General features: G+C 33.5%; 1 protein-coding gene and 1 long non-coding RNA gene across 4 annotated transcripts in view; one reads left to right on the forward strand and one right to left on the reverse strand.

The window, feature by feature from the left end:
• Positions 1-6,958, forward strand: part of LOC142352264 (uncharacterized) — a 31,347-nt gene extending 24,389 nt beyond the window's left edge. Inside the window, exon 2 of the long non-coding RNA XR_012760996.1 lies at positions 5,880-6,958. This is a non-coding gene — a long non-coding RNA (uncharacterized LOC142352264). The remainder of the gene's footprint in view (positions 1-5,879) is intronic.
• A 658-nt stretch (positions 6,959-7,616) lies between these two features.
• LOC142352229 (uncharacterized) lies at positions 7,617-12,271 on the reverse strand. Of its 3 annotated transcripts, none has more exons than XM_075404681.1 (2): positions 12,136-12,271; positions 7,617-8,822 (listed from the first exon to the last, which is right to left on the reverse strand). In XM_075404681.1, the coding sequence occupies exon 2, from the start codon at positions 8,577-8,579 to the stop codon at positions 7,941-7,943; it is 639 nt and encodes a 212-aa protein (XP_075260796.1). In that variant the 5' UTR covers positions 8,580-8,822; positions 12,136-12,271; the 3' UTR covers positions 7,617-7,940. The 3 variants fall into 3 exon arrangements, with proteins under 3 accessions (XP_075260796.1, XP_075260797.1, XP_075260795.1); XM_075404682.1 differs by having other exon boundaries at positions 7,617-8,798; positions 12,126-12,265; XM_075404680.1 differs by having other exon boundaries at positions 12,126-12,265.
• Between the last annotated feature and the right edge of the window lie 3,337 nt (positions 12,272-15,608).

Below are 15,608 nucleotides of genomic sequence, written 5' to 3' on the forward strand. Positions count from 1 at the left end.
CTAGTAAAACTTGTTTTGTTCAAAAAAAATTAAATTTTACATAAGAAATCGAAAGCAGAAAAAAAGGAAAATAAGAAAAATAAAAAAACAACACAAGTTGCATTTTTTGTTAAAAACCTTATGTAAAAAACGGCTTTTTTGAGAGAAAAATTATTCTAGTAAAACTTGTGTTTTCAAAAAAAAAATATTTAAAATTAAAATTTTACATTTAAAAATTCAAAAACAGAAAAAAGGAAAAACAAAAAACAACACAAGTTGCATTTTTTGTTAAAAACCTTATGTAAAAAAAGACATTTTTGAAAAAAAAAAACTATTCTAGTAAAACTTGTTTTTTTCAAAAAGGAAATTAATTGAATTTCATATTTTATATTAAAAAATTCAAAAACAGAAAAAGGAAAATAGAAAAATAAAAAACAACACAAGTTGCATTTTTTGTTAAAAACCTTATGTAAAAAACGGCATTTTGAAAGAAAAATTATTCTAGTAAAACTTTGTTTTTCAAAAACAAAATTAATTAAATTTAAATTTTTACATAAAAAAATTAAAAAACAGAAAAAAAAGGAAAAATAAAAAAATAAAAAAACATCAAGATTTACATTTTTGTTTAAAAACAGTGTGTAAAACACAACAATTTTTTTTAAAAAATCATTTTAGTAAAGAAGATTTTCATTTAAAAAAAATGATTCAATTCAAAACTTCATATTAAAAAATTTAAAAAACTGACAAATGGAAAAATGAAAAGAGAAACCTTTTGTAAAAATACGACTTTTTGAAAAAAATGGAATAGTAAAAGAATATTTTTTTCAAAACAGTTAAAATTATGCAAAAGGTTTTCAACTTTTTTTTAGAAAAAACTGTAATTTCTGTACTTAAAGATTTGTATGAGTATCTATTTCTAAAAATTCCTGCCAAAAATTCTTCTTATAAATTACAAGGTAATCTATTATCAAAGGCAGCACGCTTACTGCGATATTCTGATGGGAAGAATTGCTGCTGGAGTTTGTTCGAAATTATCACTGTAATCGCTTTGCATCATCCAGTATCAGCTGCCGGGAATTCATTGCAGAAGCCAAAAAACCCACGTTTTTGAAAAAACATATTATGAAAACAAGCCTTTTTCGTCGTTAACCGCCATTTTTGAGAAAAAAAAACAGGTATAACAAAAACAGGCATTTTTTGACATAAATTTTAATTCAAAATTGAATTTTAAATACAAGTTAATTTCGAAAATGCATTTGTAAAACTCAAATAAATTATATTATCAAAGTATCAATTCAAAAGCATACATGAAATTCAGTTTTTTCTGAGTGTAAAAAGAGAATATTAAAAATTAAACAGTCAATTAGTCACCTCAGGAAATAATAGTTTTTGCATCTGAAATTATACCGCAAATACAAACAGATAATCAGTCAGAAATAACTTCTCAGCCTGTTATTTTAGTTACTATACAACTCAGCAGCTCGTCTCATTTTGCACGATGGAGGACACATGTTGTCTTCGTTTTCATCACCATCTAAATTTTTACTTCCCACTCTTTCAGGGTTATTGACAGCAGGAGCCCTTCTCTTGACAGTCTTTTGTGTACAAGACGCTGGTTGCTCAGATCTGAGGGAAGTTTTTTCAGATATTTTTTCACTTGCTTCATTGGATAAAAAATGATCTTGGTAATCTGTATAATCATTGAGTACTGTACTAAGGATGGTTCTGGCAGACTTCATTGAAGTATTTTCAACACTCGATGCTCCCTGTACTTCTTTCAATGCATCTTGTCCAGTGTCTGTAGAAAAGCACGCAAAAGGGACTGCCTGGTCAGAATTTTTGTTGTCTAACTTGGGATCAAGTGCGTTCTCTTCTTCTATAATTGCGATAATACTCCCTGTCAATGACCCATTTTCCCACTCGTAACAATCCCGATCAGGTTTCTGCTCCTGCAACTTGTCATACTCGTCAGACACACACCAGAGAAATTTAAGTTCTCTCTCCTCCTCAAAAAATCCTAATTGATTTTCATACATTGGTCTATAGGACAACTCATAATCACAAAATTGTGCACGGACTGATCTGCTCAGTTCCATGTTGTCTGAGACTTGTAAAGTTTTGTTTTCGATGTGGTTCTCGTCGAAGTCTACAGTTGTCTGTTTGTATGGAACAGAGACTTCTGGCAAATTCTCGATTGCAATAATGAAGACTAGAAGCTGCCTCGGAATGGAGAATGGAAGTTCAGCTACCCAGCCGAAGCACGTCTTCCTCTCCTTTATAATTGCTACATCATCTTTGAAATCGGGGAAGAAGTGGGCCTTAAGATTTTTGTTCAATTTCACAGATTTGATATTCAATATTCCAGCCTTTTTTAGGTGACGACGGTTGAACTCCTAAATAAATTGAAAATACAGATATTGAAAAAAGCTTTCTTTCTGAAGAAAAAATATGCTATTTGCGAATGAGTACGATTATTATAAAAGCCCATTATTCTTTTTTTTGGTCTGTTTTCATATTCTATAACAGAGGTGACTTACCTGGAATGGGAAATAGGAAGATATCCTAGAGATGAAGAATCTCCACTTAAAGGTTTATAGCTGAAAACTTAGGTTTGTAGGAAAAGGAGATTAAAATTGTCCCCGAAAAAAATGAAAAAGTCTAACTATAGCTAAGTTGTTGAAGAAAACGAAAATCAGCGCAATGAGTTGAATTTTTGTTTGTGCACTACAATAAAAAATGACATCATTATGACGCAATGGTGACGTAATTATTACAATACTATGAGTAAGACTTCAAGCACGTGAGCTGTGCATGCTTTGATAAAATAGGAATAATATCGTAAGTAGTAAGGATTATTTTTTGTTCACGTGAGTTCAGTGACCCCATACAATACATAGGTATGCCTAATTGCAGCAATCATATGACGTACCTGGAGTAAATTTCGTTCAAAAGAGGTCAGTGGCCCTCTTACAAAAAATGATCACGTAATTGTTCTTAATTGAGAAGAGAGTAGGACGTAATTGTTAAATTACTTTGATTGAACTTTTAACGATTAATTCTGTACAATAGCAAAAAATTCGTGACAAATTTGTACTCATTAAACCTATATCAATCACCTGAGAAGATTCGTCTTTACAAAAGATTATCTCAAAAGTTGATGTTTTAAGGTCACTAAATAATGTGATTGTTGATAAGAAATTAGAGAAAAACGGATGATTGCAAGATTGTCTAATTTTTGATATATTTTAGATAAATATTTGATAAAATTTTGTTATTTTGGTTACAATTAGGGTATTTTTGACAAGATTTCGCTATTTTGTGGTAAAAATGGGTATTTTTGGCAAGACTTGTGTCTCTGTGTGGCAAGTATTGGGATATTTTTTACTAGAACTGGGTTCCTTTTCGCAGGAATTAGGTATTTTTGGCAAAAATTTTTTAGATTTTGGTAATAAATGGGTATTTTTGCCAAGAATTGTGTAACTCATGACTAGAAACCGATATTCTTGGGGTAGAATTGTTTTTTTGGCAACAGTTTGATATTTTTTGGGTAACATTTGGGTGTTTTTGACAATAATTGGATATTTTGAGCCACGAATTGGGTGTTTTTCACCAAGACCTGGGATCTGTTGACAATAGTTGGGCATTTTTCACAATAGTGGAGTGTTTGTTTTTCAAGAATTTGGAATTTTTCGCCAAGAATTGGGTATTTCGGCAATAATTGGGTAATTTTTGGCGATAATTGGGTATTTTTTGACAACGATTGGCTATTTTTGGACAACAATTGGGTGTTTTTGGCAAGAATTGGGTATTTTTTGCCAAGAATTTGGTCTTTTTTGGTATGAAATGGGTTTTTTCATGGTATGAAATGGGTTTCACGTTTCAGAATCTAAAACTTCAAAAAATACAAATTTGTCCTCTTTTCACTACTTTTAAATTATGCCCATTGGATTCTGCGTTTAAAATTACGCTATAAAGATGTACTGTAAAAAACAATTCCAAAAAAAATAATTTGAGGTTTCAGGTTTCAGAAGCTGAAACTTCAGAAAAAATCAAAAAGTGTAACTTCTAGGAGTTAAAGAAGTCACTATCAAAAACTTTGTTTAAAAACAACATATAGAGAGTTGATATAGCATATCATTCTCGATAAAGCTATTTTGTAGTTTGAGGTTTGACAAACTAAAACTACAAGAAACCCAAACCCATAATCTATAATTGACCGTGAAATTACCACCATTGAACTTCACTTCGAAAAATACCCTCTAAAGTTGTACTGTAGTATACATTTTCGACCAAAAGAAGTTTTTAGTTTGAGGTTTCAGGATCTGAAACTACGAAAAAAAACAAAAAAAATTTCAGTGATGGTTTTCTGTGTTTTAGTATTTTTCATTGAAATCTGTGTTAAAAAATTTCAACCGATTATTAGAACAACTTTATATACAATTTTTTTTTAACGGTTTCGGGTTTTTGAAACTGAAACTACCGAGAAAAAAATACAGAAACTACCAAAAGAAAATGCCAAGGAGTCGGTTTCTTGCATGCTTTCACATCATGAGTAAAAAAAATTGAAAAAAAAATTAAATTTTCAAAAAAACTTTTAAGAAGCTTTTGCGAAAAACTTCCAATAATTTGAAATTATTGAAAACAAAACTTCATTAATAATCGAAAATTTAAAAAAAATTGATAATCGAAAAAGTTATGCGTAAATGAAAAGTTTGAAAGTAGAAGTTCTGCAGATGAATTTTATTAAGTAGATAAGATTAGCTGAAGTGCATTAGAGCGGAAAACTGGATGCATTTCCCTGGGGTAATTAAGATAATTACCCCTGGGTAATTACGATAAGATGACAGGTCTATTGTTCTCACTCTCTTTTTAGGTAGATCTTTGGCAATTGGACGAAATTAGGCTATACCTAATGTTAATACATAGGTACATCCTTTTACCCCCCCCCCCCCCAGCTCTGCTTACGATATACTACTAACGTGATATAAAAAACAAACCTCAGGCAAAGATATATGCCCAAGATCTATTTTGTGCAAAAGTACCGTTTAACTTAAACTTAAGTTGGGTTTCACTCTATATACTGAAGAAATGGAAAAACAGAATCAAATTACAGTAACAGTTGAATAACAGCTCGTGTAATTTGCAGATAAAGGACACAGTAACCAAAAGTATGCAGTTAAAGTAATTATATTAAACAAGACATAATAACGGGTAATTTACCGCTCAACAGTGATTTTTTTAAATATTACAAAGCAATAGAAGCTAGTTCTGTACTGCTCAAGAATGTTTCAGTGCACAAGACACCTAACAAGTTATTTCTTGTTCAAAATCACTTTATTTCAGCATTATCTCACATTACATCTCAACTATATATCTCGAGACTTTAATTCAAATGCGCAGTTTCTACGTCTATTGTTTGGATGAATTGTTTTGCACTTGGACGGTTGAAACTTGATAAGCAAACATTTTTTTCGCATCCTCCCTTTTTCCATAGTTTCGAAGCAGTTTGGCTAGCATATATTCGTTTTGTTTTCATTTTTTTACAGGCTGTTGAGTGAAATGTTAGAAACTTTAAATTATAAAGCAGAAACTCAGTAAGTGTGTGCAAGATTGTTTTGTGTGAGGAAAGAAAATTACTACCGTGGTCAAATTTACCATAGCAACAAAAATAATAAATTTATACTTAAATCCATGATTTTCTGATTACTTGCATATATTATTCAAGAATATTTCCAAAGATTGCATGCATGATTTCTTCGTGATATGAAAATAAACCTTGAAAAACCTCCAGATAAAGTGTAAACTTGAAATAACTCAAAAATAAGCGAAAATAAGATTTCGGAGAATAATTAGTTAATAACACAATGTGACATTTTAACATGATCATTTGTTTGTAAAAGACATCTTATCTCCTATGGAGTGTGAACAAGATTTGATACTTCTTGTTCTTGACATCCCCGAATACCACGAGCAATGTTTATCATCATTTGAACGCCTCTCTAAAGTTATTTACGCCCAATTACTTCAGCAAAATGAAAGCTTACCTTTCATCGAAGACCTCGATTCGGTCGAAATTTTAGACCAAGATCCTCCGAACGAAAATGCAGACAACGAGCCACAACAAGCAACCTCGAATTCAGAAGATTCATACAGAAATACGTCTTTCCGCGGAGTGACTCTTGCCCGAATAAGACCAGAGCTAATTGGGAAAACCGATCTCGCAAAACGGCTTCCCAAAATCGAGAAGGAACGGAAACCTTTCGCCATTGTCATTCCAAAAGGAGATCTCAATTTGAAGCAATTGGAGAAAAATCTGGGAAAAGTGCAGCAAATGAAGGACAAACAAATTTTTCAGCTGATATTCCTAGGACCTGACTTATCTCCACTGTTGGATAGAAACGAGCCTCAAAATACAAAAACTGCGTTGAAATTTTTGAATTTGAACAAATGTCAGGCAGTTGATGAGGAAGAGTGTCTGAAGGAATTCATAAAACATCTTGCACAGTCCCACATCTGAACTATCCATTCATACAATACCTCCCGGGTCGAGGTGCAACGTGAAAAGTTGTACTTCGTTAGCCGCAAACTAGACCATCCGAAATTATTAGGGCTAATTCGGAGAAGTAAACACACAAATAGCAACTGTACATGGCATGCTTCCGTTTTTTGAGGCGCACTTTTAGCTCATTAAGTTAGAAGGGATTAAAAATGCTCCTCAAAACGGACAGTTTACCATGTAAAATTGCAATTTGAGCGTTGCTTTACCAATGAGTGGATTAAAAGTTATAAATTGAATTCTGCGTAATCGAAGAGGTATCTGCGTAATTAGCTTTTTCCTGTGGTGCCGAAAGCTCGTTTTGAGCTGCTTTTTTAAAAATATTATTCCTTCATCTTGCAACATCTCTTAATACTTCTTGCAAGCACGATTACTTTTTGGCTTTTATGCGTCAGAAATTATCAATTAACTCTGTTGAACCCACTTAGCTTGATTATCTAACAAAAAATAGCCCAATAATAATACAAATTTTTGAGATCTATTCCTTCTTCGCCCTCCTTGTAGCGTGCTGAGCATTAAAAATTTTGCTTGCCGCCAAGTGCACAAGATTGAATCACATAGTAATTACAAAGTCAAAAGATAATTTTTAAGGCTTTCCTTGATATCCAAATTCGATAGCTCTGATTGTCCTGACGCTTCGTTAAAACACTCACGTGCACATTTTAAAATGCCGAAAGTCTGCAGTGTCAGAAGTTAAAATGCCAGAAGTTCGCACTTAGCCAGAAGTTGACTTTCGTTATTGTAATACGTGTGCGTTCCCTGTTTTAAGCATGGTTACGTGACTCAGCAGAAGTCACTTCGAAATTTTTACTTAATATCTCGAACCGTTTCCCGGTTCTCGATAAACGCCAGAAGTTCTCAGTGACTTCGAGCAATCACGTAACCTGTACTGAAAAGGCTAAGGTTTGTTGATGAAGAACTAATTTAGCTGATGTTCTTTGAGTTCATCAAAAGATACTGAAAGTGAGCTTGATTTTCAAGTTTCAAATCAAGCACTTATAGAATTTGCCCTAAATTATGAAAGAACTTGTGCTGAGTAATAAATAAATAGAGCCACGTTGCCACGTCGACCCGGGAATGCTCAAAAGAAATTTAAGTCAATTTCCAGAAATTAAAACCAAACTCAATTTAAATGCAGAATTCATTTTCAAAGATGGTGATATGAACAAGGAAACTTTCATTTATGTCGAGAACAAAAGATTTTGTCGATTCAGTTTTTCAACAATTTTCAAAGCATAGCAGACAAAGTTATATTAATATTTATTGCAAACAAACGCAAATATTCTTTGCATAAGCCAGCGTTATAGGCAACTTTATTATCATACAGAACATACGCGAAATAAAATGTTGAATGAAAACTTGGATCAGTTTTGTGAAGCAGAAACAACACAGAATCAAATCCGTTTCAGAAGACCAACAGATCTTCTTTTTGCTCGTTTTTTGAAGCGTCCAAGTCTATAATTGCAACCATCGGAGTCCGGGTCATTCGCAGCATCGCTTCTTGTTGACGAAGTGCAAAATATTCCAGGGGTAACTGTGGAGGACAAAACTCAAACTCGACATCGCTAGATTGCGCCGAACTAAGTTTGACGCAGTCCTGGTCGTTGCAAGATTCCGTTGCCTCAAAAGGACATGTCATTAGCTGATCTAAGTAGTTTTTTAAATGCGACTCCCGTTCGCAAGGAATTTGATTTGTTGATTGGTTGTCGTTTGGAATTGATTTTTCCTCGCACAGATCCGCATTTTCAATGTCAAAGTCGCGGGATTTGTCTATGATTGGGTTTGATTCTTGGTTGGGGTCTGTCAAGTGAAGAACGTCTTCAGCAGGGGTTGTAAGTTGAATGTCCAGGGTTCTAAAGATTGGGCTAGAGATCTCTCTGGGAGGTCTCCAAACTAGAGTGATTTGTTCTCTGCGCTTTTGGTAACTGCCCAGTTGTTTCAGAGCAGCCGAAAATTTTTGCAGAGTTGCTCGTATTAAGGACAGGAAGAAAATTAAAAGTCTAACGAGTCCTTCTGCCAGAAAACTGGGATTTGTCTGGGTCATTTTGACAAACTTGGAATTGAACTGAGGTTGAATTTGCTACTTGATCTGATTGGAAGCTCTTTTGTGGACAATGTGTGAAATGATTTCACGTTCGGATGATTCTTCACTTTTGATTGTCTAAATTTTTGAACTCACTGCCTCAAATTCACCACAAGTTGTATTTGTTCACCTTTTCAGGCCTCACTTGACTATTTTTCACACTGTTTTTCTCGCTCTGATCTCGAAAACGTTGTCGAGTTTTTACTGAAGTGCAAATAGTTTGTAAGAATTTTTGATTTTGACAGAAAACATTAAAACAATATTAGCATATGAGAATGTTATGTTTCATGTTTAAACGCGCTGTCTGCGAAAAATTCTTTCGTAATGTCGAATCACAATTTGCGTACTACAAACGTACAATTAAGAGGAACAGTATAAATAAGAATAATTGGGAACTTCAATTTTTTTTACCTACGCTGGTTGGTTGTTAACCCCCCCCCCCCTCCTACCCCTCCAACCCGAGAAACTTTTATTTGAGCCATTTTAGTTATGAAACGGACGGATTAACCAATAATGAATCAAATTACTGACGGACATTCTTAGTAACAATTGATCGCAATTTATTGAACATCCGGGCAGCCCTGTTTATATCTAAACAAGGCGGCTCGGTAATGTGCGATGGCACATAAAGTTCCGACCCCGCCCATCCACAATTTTGGCATAATTGTCTAGCAAATGAGGAACAGATAGAAAAACCCAAAAAATATTTTTTGCGAAAAGTCTTTTTCAAAAAATTCTGTATGAACGATAAGATAGCCTCCAAAGCAAATAACTCAGTGGAGTTAAAAATTGATGCATTAGCTTGATGTAATATGTCAATATTAAGAAAGCGAGTCAAGATGAACGTCAAAAACAAACAACAACAACAGCAACAAACATTATTTACATCAAAAAATTTTTTTCCCTCTTAAAAACTAAATTTAATAACAAAGTCAACATACCGTCAGATAAACCTAAAACTAAACAAAAATAACTAATAAATCACCAGAAACCATATGCGACCAGTCCATAAAAAGGTTTGGTAACAATTATACAAAAAAGAACAAAAACATTAAAGTGAAAAATATAACTTATTTTTTTGAAACAGTTAACTTCAAAGTAATAAATACCATTAGGAATCAATTAACATTACCACAAATTTACAATTACCACTGTTTCTAGAGAAGGGCATTAGGACCTGTCCTTATTCATTTTTTAAAGCGGCTAAAATGAACAACAAAAAAAAAACAAACAAAATTTCAATTGAAACTTGCCAGAAAACGCTGCCAAAACCCTCGAGCCATATTTTGTCCCTCAAAATATATTCGATTGCGCCTTCATCAAACAGCTATAATGTAGTACGTGGCCATTCATTAGTAAGACTAGGTAACAAGTAGACAAAAAAGCGAAGTGCTAAAGTATGAAATAATTTCAATTTTTTTTTTCGAATAAAAATTACATTCAATGTCATAAAAGGCATTAATTACAAACAGAACTATTTGAATAGGGTCGTTTATTCAAAAAAAGGAAGCCCTCGAGACCTGCAGTTACCCAGAATATTTCTCGCATCTACAAAAAGAACGTCAAATAAGACAAAAATCAAATTAATTTACATTTTTGTGAAAAACCGGTGTCGAAGCCACTAAGGTCATAACAAATTCATTAAAAAAAAAAGATTTTGGGACACCAATCCCTTTTATTCCCTTGACACCCATAATGTCATATTTGACCTGTAATGAAATAACGAGATTAGCTAACAAAAAGAAACATAAAAAGAACAAAATTGCGAAGTTAAAAAGTTTTTTTTTTTAATTTTGGAAAACGATTGTTTTCAAAGTCATGAAAGCCATCAGCTATTTACTAATATCAGAATATCGGTTCTTCTATTCTTCCACGAAAAGCCAATGAAAGTTATCACTATGCAGGAAATTTTATACGACCGAAACGACAAAGTATAAATGACAGTTAAAAACAAAATTAAAAAATTCAATTGATTTCTTCAAGAAAGAGGCGTCGAGGCCGTTAAAACGATTATGTATATCATTCAGGATTTCAATATGTTCAATTGTGCTTTATTTTTAACGCTAATAATGTGACAAGAGAACTGTCAATAATGTGATAATGTGACAAAGTTCGGAAACGTGAAAAACTGGCAAATATCGAAACAAACAAAAATCTGAAATCTTGTAGTATCAAAGCCAGAAAACAATAACTTCAGGCTTAAAACTGCAACCGAGAAGAAATGTTAAATCAGTAGAAAGAAGAAGCATTCTTTTTTTGCAGACACTAAGCTGGAAGTTGAACAAATTAAGAAAAAAATAGAGGAAAACTTAATTAAGCCATTATTTATTGAAAAGTCAATTATTTTTAAAAGAAACGACCATAAACTTTCAAGTTAAAATTTAAATGGATTAGCTTGGAGCTTTTTAGTAAGCAAACTGGTTGGACCTATCACTCCTGAGCATTGATTCGATATGTTCTGTTTTTTATTTTTAAAGAAAGGGTCCTTTTTTTTTTAAAAAAAAAGACCGACTGATTACAACCCGATTTCTTTGGGTGGTAGCAGTCCAAGAATGGCCCAAAACAAGCCCTGCTATTGCTTATTGTCCGTTAGGAACATTTGATTTTCGAATGTTGCAGATATAGATAATTTGTTAGTTGAAAACTCAAAATAAGTTCTGCATTTTTGATAATCAACGAGTAAAGTTAGCAAAAAAAGGCAAAGTTTTAACTACAGAGCACTCTCAGCGTACTCTGAAGTAGAAATAGCCCCCCTCTGAGTCTACAAAGATTGTATGAGTGTTGTTTGGAGGTGTACTGTCGGCAAACTTAATCGAAACGGACTAAAGTAGCTTATTTCGTGCTGTTTTTGTTGAAAAAGGCTAAATTTTGAAATATTTATCCACATTTTTTGACCAAAAAAAATAAATCAAAACAATGAACAATGCTTGTTTGTCTTCAAAAATAAAATCAACGACACTATTCTTAAAAATTATAACAAATTTTAGCAAAATTGACGAAAATTTAGGCAAAAATTCCGGAAAATGTGAATAAAAACAACGGGAATTCACTCTACTTCTCTGAAGTTCCCAGAAGAAATTCAAAATAAGAAAAGCCGAGAAGATTTTTTATATTTAAAAATAAAATCAACAACAAGTTTTTAAAAAATGTTGACAAATTTTAGCAAAATTGGCGAAATTTTGGTCAAAAATTAGCGAAAATTCCGTAAAATGTGAATAAAAATCAACGGAATTCACACTATTTTCACAAAACTTTAAACCTCGATAACTCACTGTAGAAAACGAAAATTAAAAAAATCTTTTTAATTCCATATTCTACGCTGGACGAGCTTTCTAATGATACCACTCTCAACTCTCTACGATGAATGTATCGATCGGCGAAAATTCACTGAACAAAAAAAAAAACCCATTTGAGTATATAGTTCCTCCCCCCTCGAGAGGGTCGGAACAAAAAAGGAAACCCTGTGCCTTAATGTGTATGCCTTTTGCACTCCAGAAGGGAAATTACAATGAAATACTGATTTCTGATTCCTGAATAAAATGATTTGCTTGGTTCGAATAAAGTCACCGTTGAAGTTAACTTCAGAAAAGACGAAACTTCTTCAAGAAGTCAAAACAATATGCTCTCTTCATCAGAAGATGAATTAATAATATGAACCATCTATATTTGCTGAACTATCATGACCAAGACATAAAAATAATTAACTAATTAAACCAATAAACAAATTAAGTTCAGTTACGTTTGTTTTTTACATGGAACTAAATGTTTAAACTACGAATTTAAACAAATATGTATCAGAAATTGATAACATTCACTTATTAATTGCAAATACGCAATGGTGTTCAATATTGTCAATGAACTTTTATAGATAGTTTTTGGAGCAATTCTGCATTGAAAACTTGAACTTAATTTATTAATAAGTATTTTTAAACAGATGATTTTCTTAAAAGTCGACCCATTGAGAAAGCTAAAAAGTGCCGTCAAAGGACAAAACAATTCTTTTGTAGTTTAATTATTGATCGCCGTCATTGCTCATAATGGGACAGTGCTATTGAAAAAAGGAGAGGTAACCAATATCGGACTGCAAAATGGGTCTTGCTGACTCAAATTTTTGAAGGGATTAGTGGAGAGCATTAATACGAGACCGCCCGAGGCTCAGGTGCAAGAAAGCCGTTATAGATGTAGCCAGACCGAGTTGGATTGCACGGTGGGGGGGGGGACTGGATTGCAAGCTGGAGAAAACTGACTCAGCGGTTTAGACATGAAATCAGTGACATTTAATTTTTATATATCCGTGTAAAAAGTAGACGTTAGTTTGATTAAATGTCCTTGAGCTATCATCAAAATGTGCTCCGCACATAAATTGGGATCAGTTTTGCAAAAAGCAGCTGTATCAGCCCAGAGTTCATTAGTCGGGCAGTTTTTGGCAACTGAGTTTCTTAATTTTTTGAATCACATTACCCAGACCGAACAGTGAACTCTATATAATGTCACTGGGACGCGGATTACCCCTCATGTGAGAGACCCGGGTTGTTTGATCCGCACGTCCTTGTTTGCGCTATTCAAACTGGCAGGTTTTTCGCCGAACTAATTTCAAAGTCCGCTTTGGTATCCACTTTTATCCATAAATGTAATTTTCTCGCAAACCTTAGATTTTCATTGAAAATGATAGCGCTTAATAACCTTTTGTTTTTCAAAAAAATGTGTTTTTTACTTCTTTTGATTATAAGAGCTAGTTTTAACTATAGAATCTGATATTTGGAATAGAGCTCTATCCTAATTAAAATTGCGCAAGTCTTCGTAGAATGTTTTACAGAAACGAGATCTTGCTGAGAGGGGTAGTAACTTATTCACAAACCTACTAACACTAACTAACTGGGATGAAAGATTGTATCATGCACTCCGTTCAAGCCAAAGCTGCTATTCTATGCTGTATAATTGTAGATGTAAAACGATATTAAATGATACACTTGCTGCTGCTTATCTTGATCAATACACACTATAAAATCAACAAACAGAAATCCAAATAGCAAAAACTAAATTGGTGACTATACAAATCAAAGCCATACTAAGTTCTCAATTCACTCAATGTTTCCTTAATCAACAAACATACTTCAGACACCAGTGAAGATGAAGTGAACAGAACGTGGGAGTTCACTCCACAACCCAACCAAACAAGTTTGAGTCCATTTTAGAAAAGTGGAGCCATTTGCCTTAAGGTGCTCTATATTACTGCAGACAATATTATTGTCTGCTTGGTTCTCCGTCTGGACTATATGGGTTATCTTATCTTAACAAATGCCCTAAGAGCAAGCAACCCTGCCCTAAAAGAGGCTCTTAACTGTTTATTTCATGGAAAGAGCGCTGCCGGCTAATACTCTGAGAATGTCTTTGTGATGTCCACAGCCTTTGTTGTCGTTACTCCGTGGCTGCTATGTTGCGGCATCTTTTCAAAACATAGCCCTCCTAATGATTGATTGATTGATTTTGGATTTTGTAGTCAACCGACAATGTTTTTCTAAATAAATGAAGAGCTACTTATTTTTTGGGTATCTAAAAGATCTAGTTCAAAATTACTAAAATCCTATACAACCAGCATAAGCTGTTTGCTAAAATGAATTTTAGAATCACTTGAGTCTTCATGTTCCAATGACCAATTTTAGCTTACTGTTGCTGTAACAACAAATTGAAAATCCCTAGGTGGCAATTTGCTAAAATCTAGTCAGTATGTAGTGAACTCAAGTTTTTGATTTCTATGAAACTAAAAATGAGTTTAGGAACAGAAAAAAGTAACGAATTGTCAGAGTTGAAAACCAAAGAAATTTAATTGCCGTGTACAGTGACTTCAGAACAAGGGCTAATACTTACTATACATATCTGACTTGTAGTATTTGTGTAGTAATATTAATAAATAAACTTATATGATACAGTTTAATTAATTAAGAAGGTTACAGAAACAATTTTCTGGAAGATTTTGAGAAGAACATTCTGATATTCGTCATACCGAGCCGAAAGACGCCCCCCCCCCCCCCCCCCCCCCCCCCCCCAAGATACAGTGGACAATTTTTCTCAATTTAAATCAGCGTATCTGAAGACGTATCTTCGAATATTTATGGACTTTGTCTTACTTGATAATGTAAGATATGGCAATAAAAGTACTTCTAATTTTTTATACTATTAAATAAGGGTGTAACGGCTGCTCTCCTTGTATTTCACAAAGAAAGTTTTACACCGCCCAGTCCGTTCTGAGTGGTCACAAAATCTGTCCGGATACTTCGCTTATGCAGTTTGCTTTTGTAACTGTATATCCGTTCTGCTGTATTTACCGTTGCATTAGCTAAATCCAAAACTTAGATTTTTTCTAAATTGAACTGGGTCCACAGATCACACAAAACGGGATCTCTATATGTTTACCAGTTCAATCGTTTTGATGAAACAAATGAAAGGCAAAATTATATGCCTGAGAAGTGTTGTAAAAAAATGATTTCTAACTTAATCCTGAGCGTGTGTGTGTTACGATTTTCGCAGAGTACTCAAGAGTTGAAGACCGGAAATCAGGACACAGAATATTGAATTCACTGCTCGAGACGTTTTTCGTTACAAGACACAATATTTGATAGAATATTGCTCAAGAATAATTTTGGTATCAAGACACAGTAACAATTTAACTATTATACTGCTCAAGTGTTTGGTTTTGCAAGACGCAGTAACGAATATATTGCTCAAGACTATATTATTTCAACAATTTTATTGCTGAGTTTAAGTGCTAGCTCGATTTGCTAGGCTGACAAGACAAATTGGGATTGTGAGTTCTTATTTTTGTTCAGTTTGTTAACAATTTTTCTGCTGACGTGGCATACGCGGCTGTTTCTGATTTGCTATACACTGTTTTTTTCGTTAGAGGGATGGATAATCTGGATAAAAAAAAAGAACACAGTAATAGTTTTCGCCCTACGCAATTCCTTAAGCTCAGCTGCAACATCGCCGGCC

Source organism: Convolutriloba macropyga, chromosome 13 (genome assembly GCF_964194025.1).
Source record: "Convolutriloba macropyga chromosome 13, txConMacr16.3, whole genome shotgun sequence".
NCBI lineage: Eukaryota > Metazoa > Xenacoelomorpha > Acoela > Convolutidae > Convolutriloba > Convolutriloba macropyga.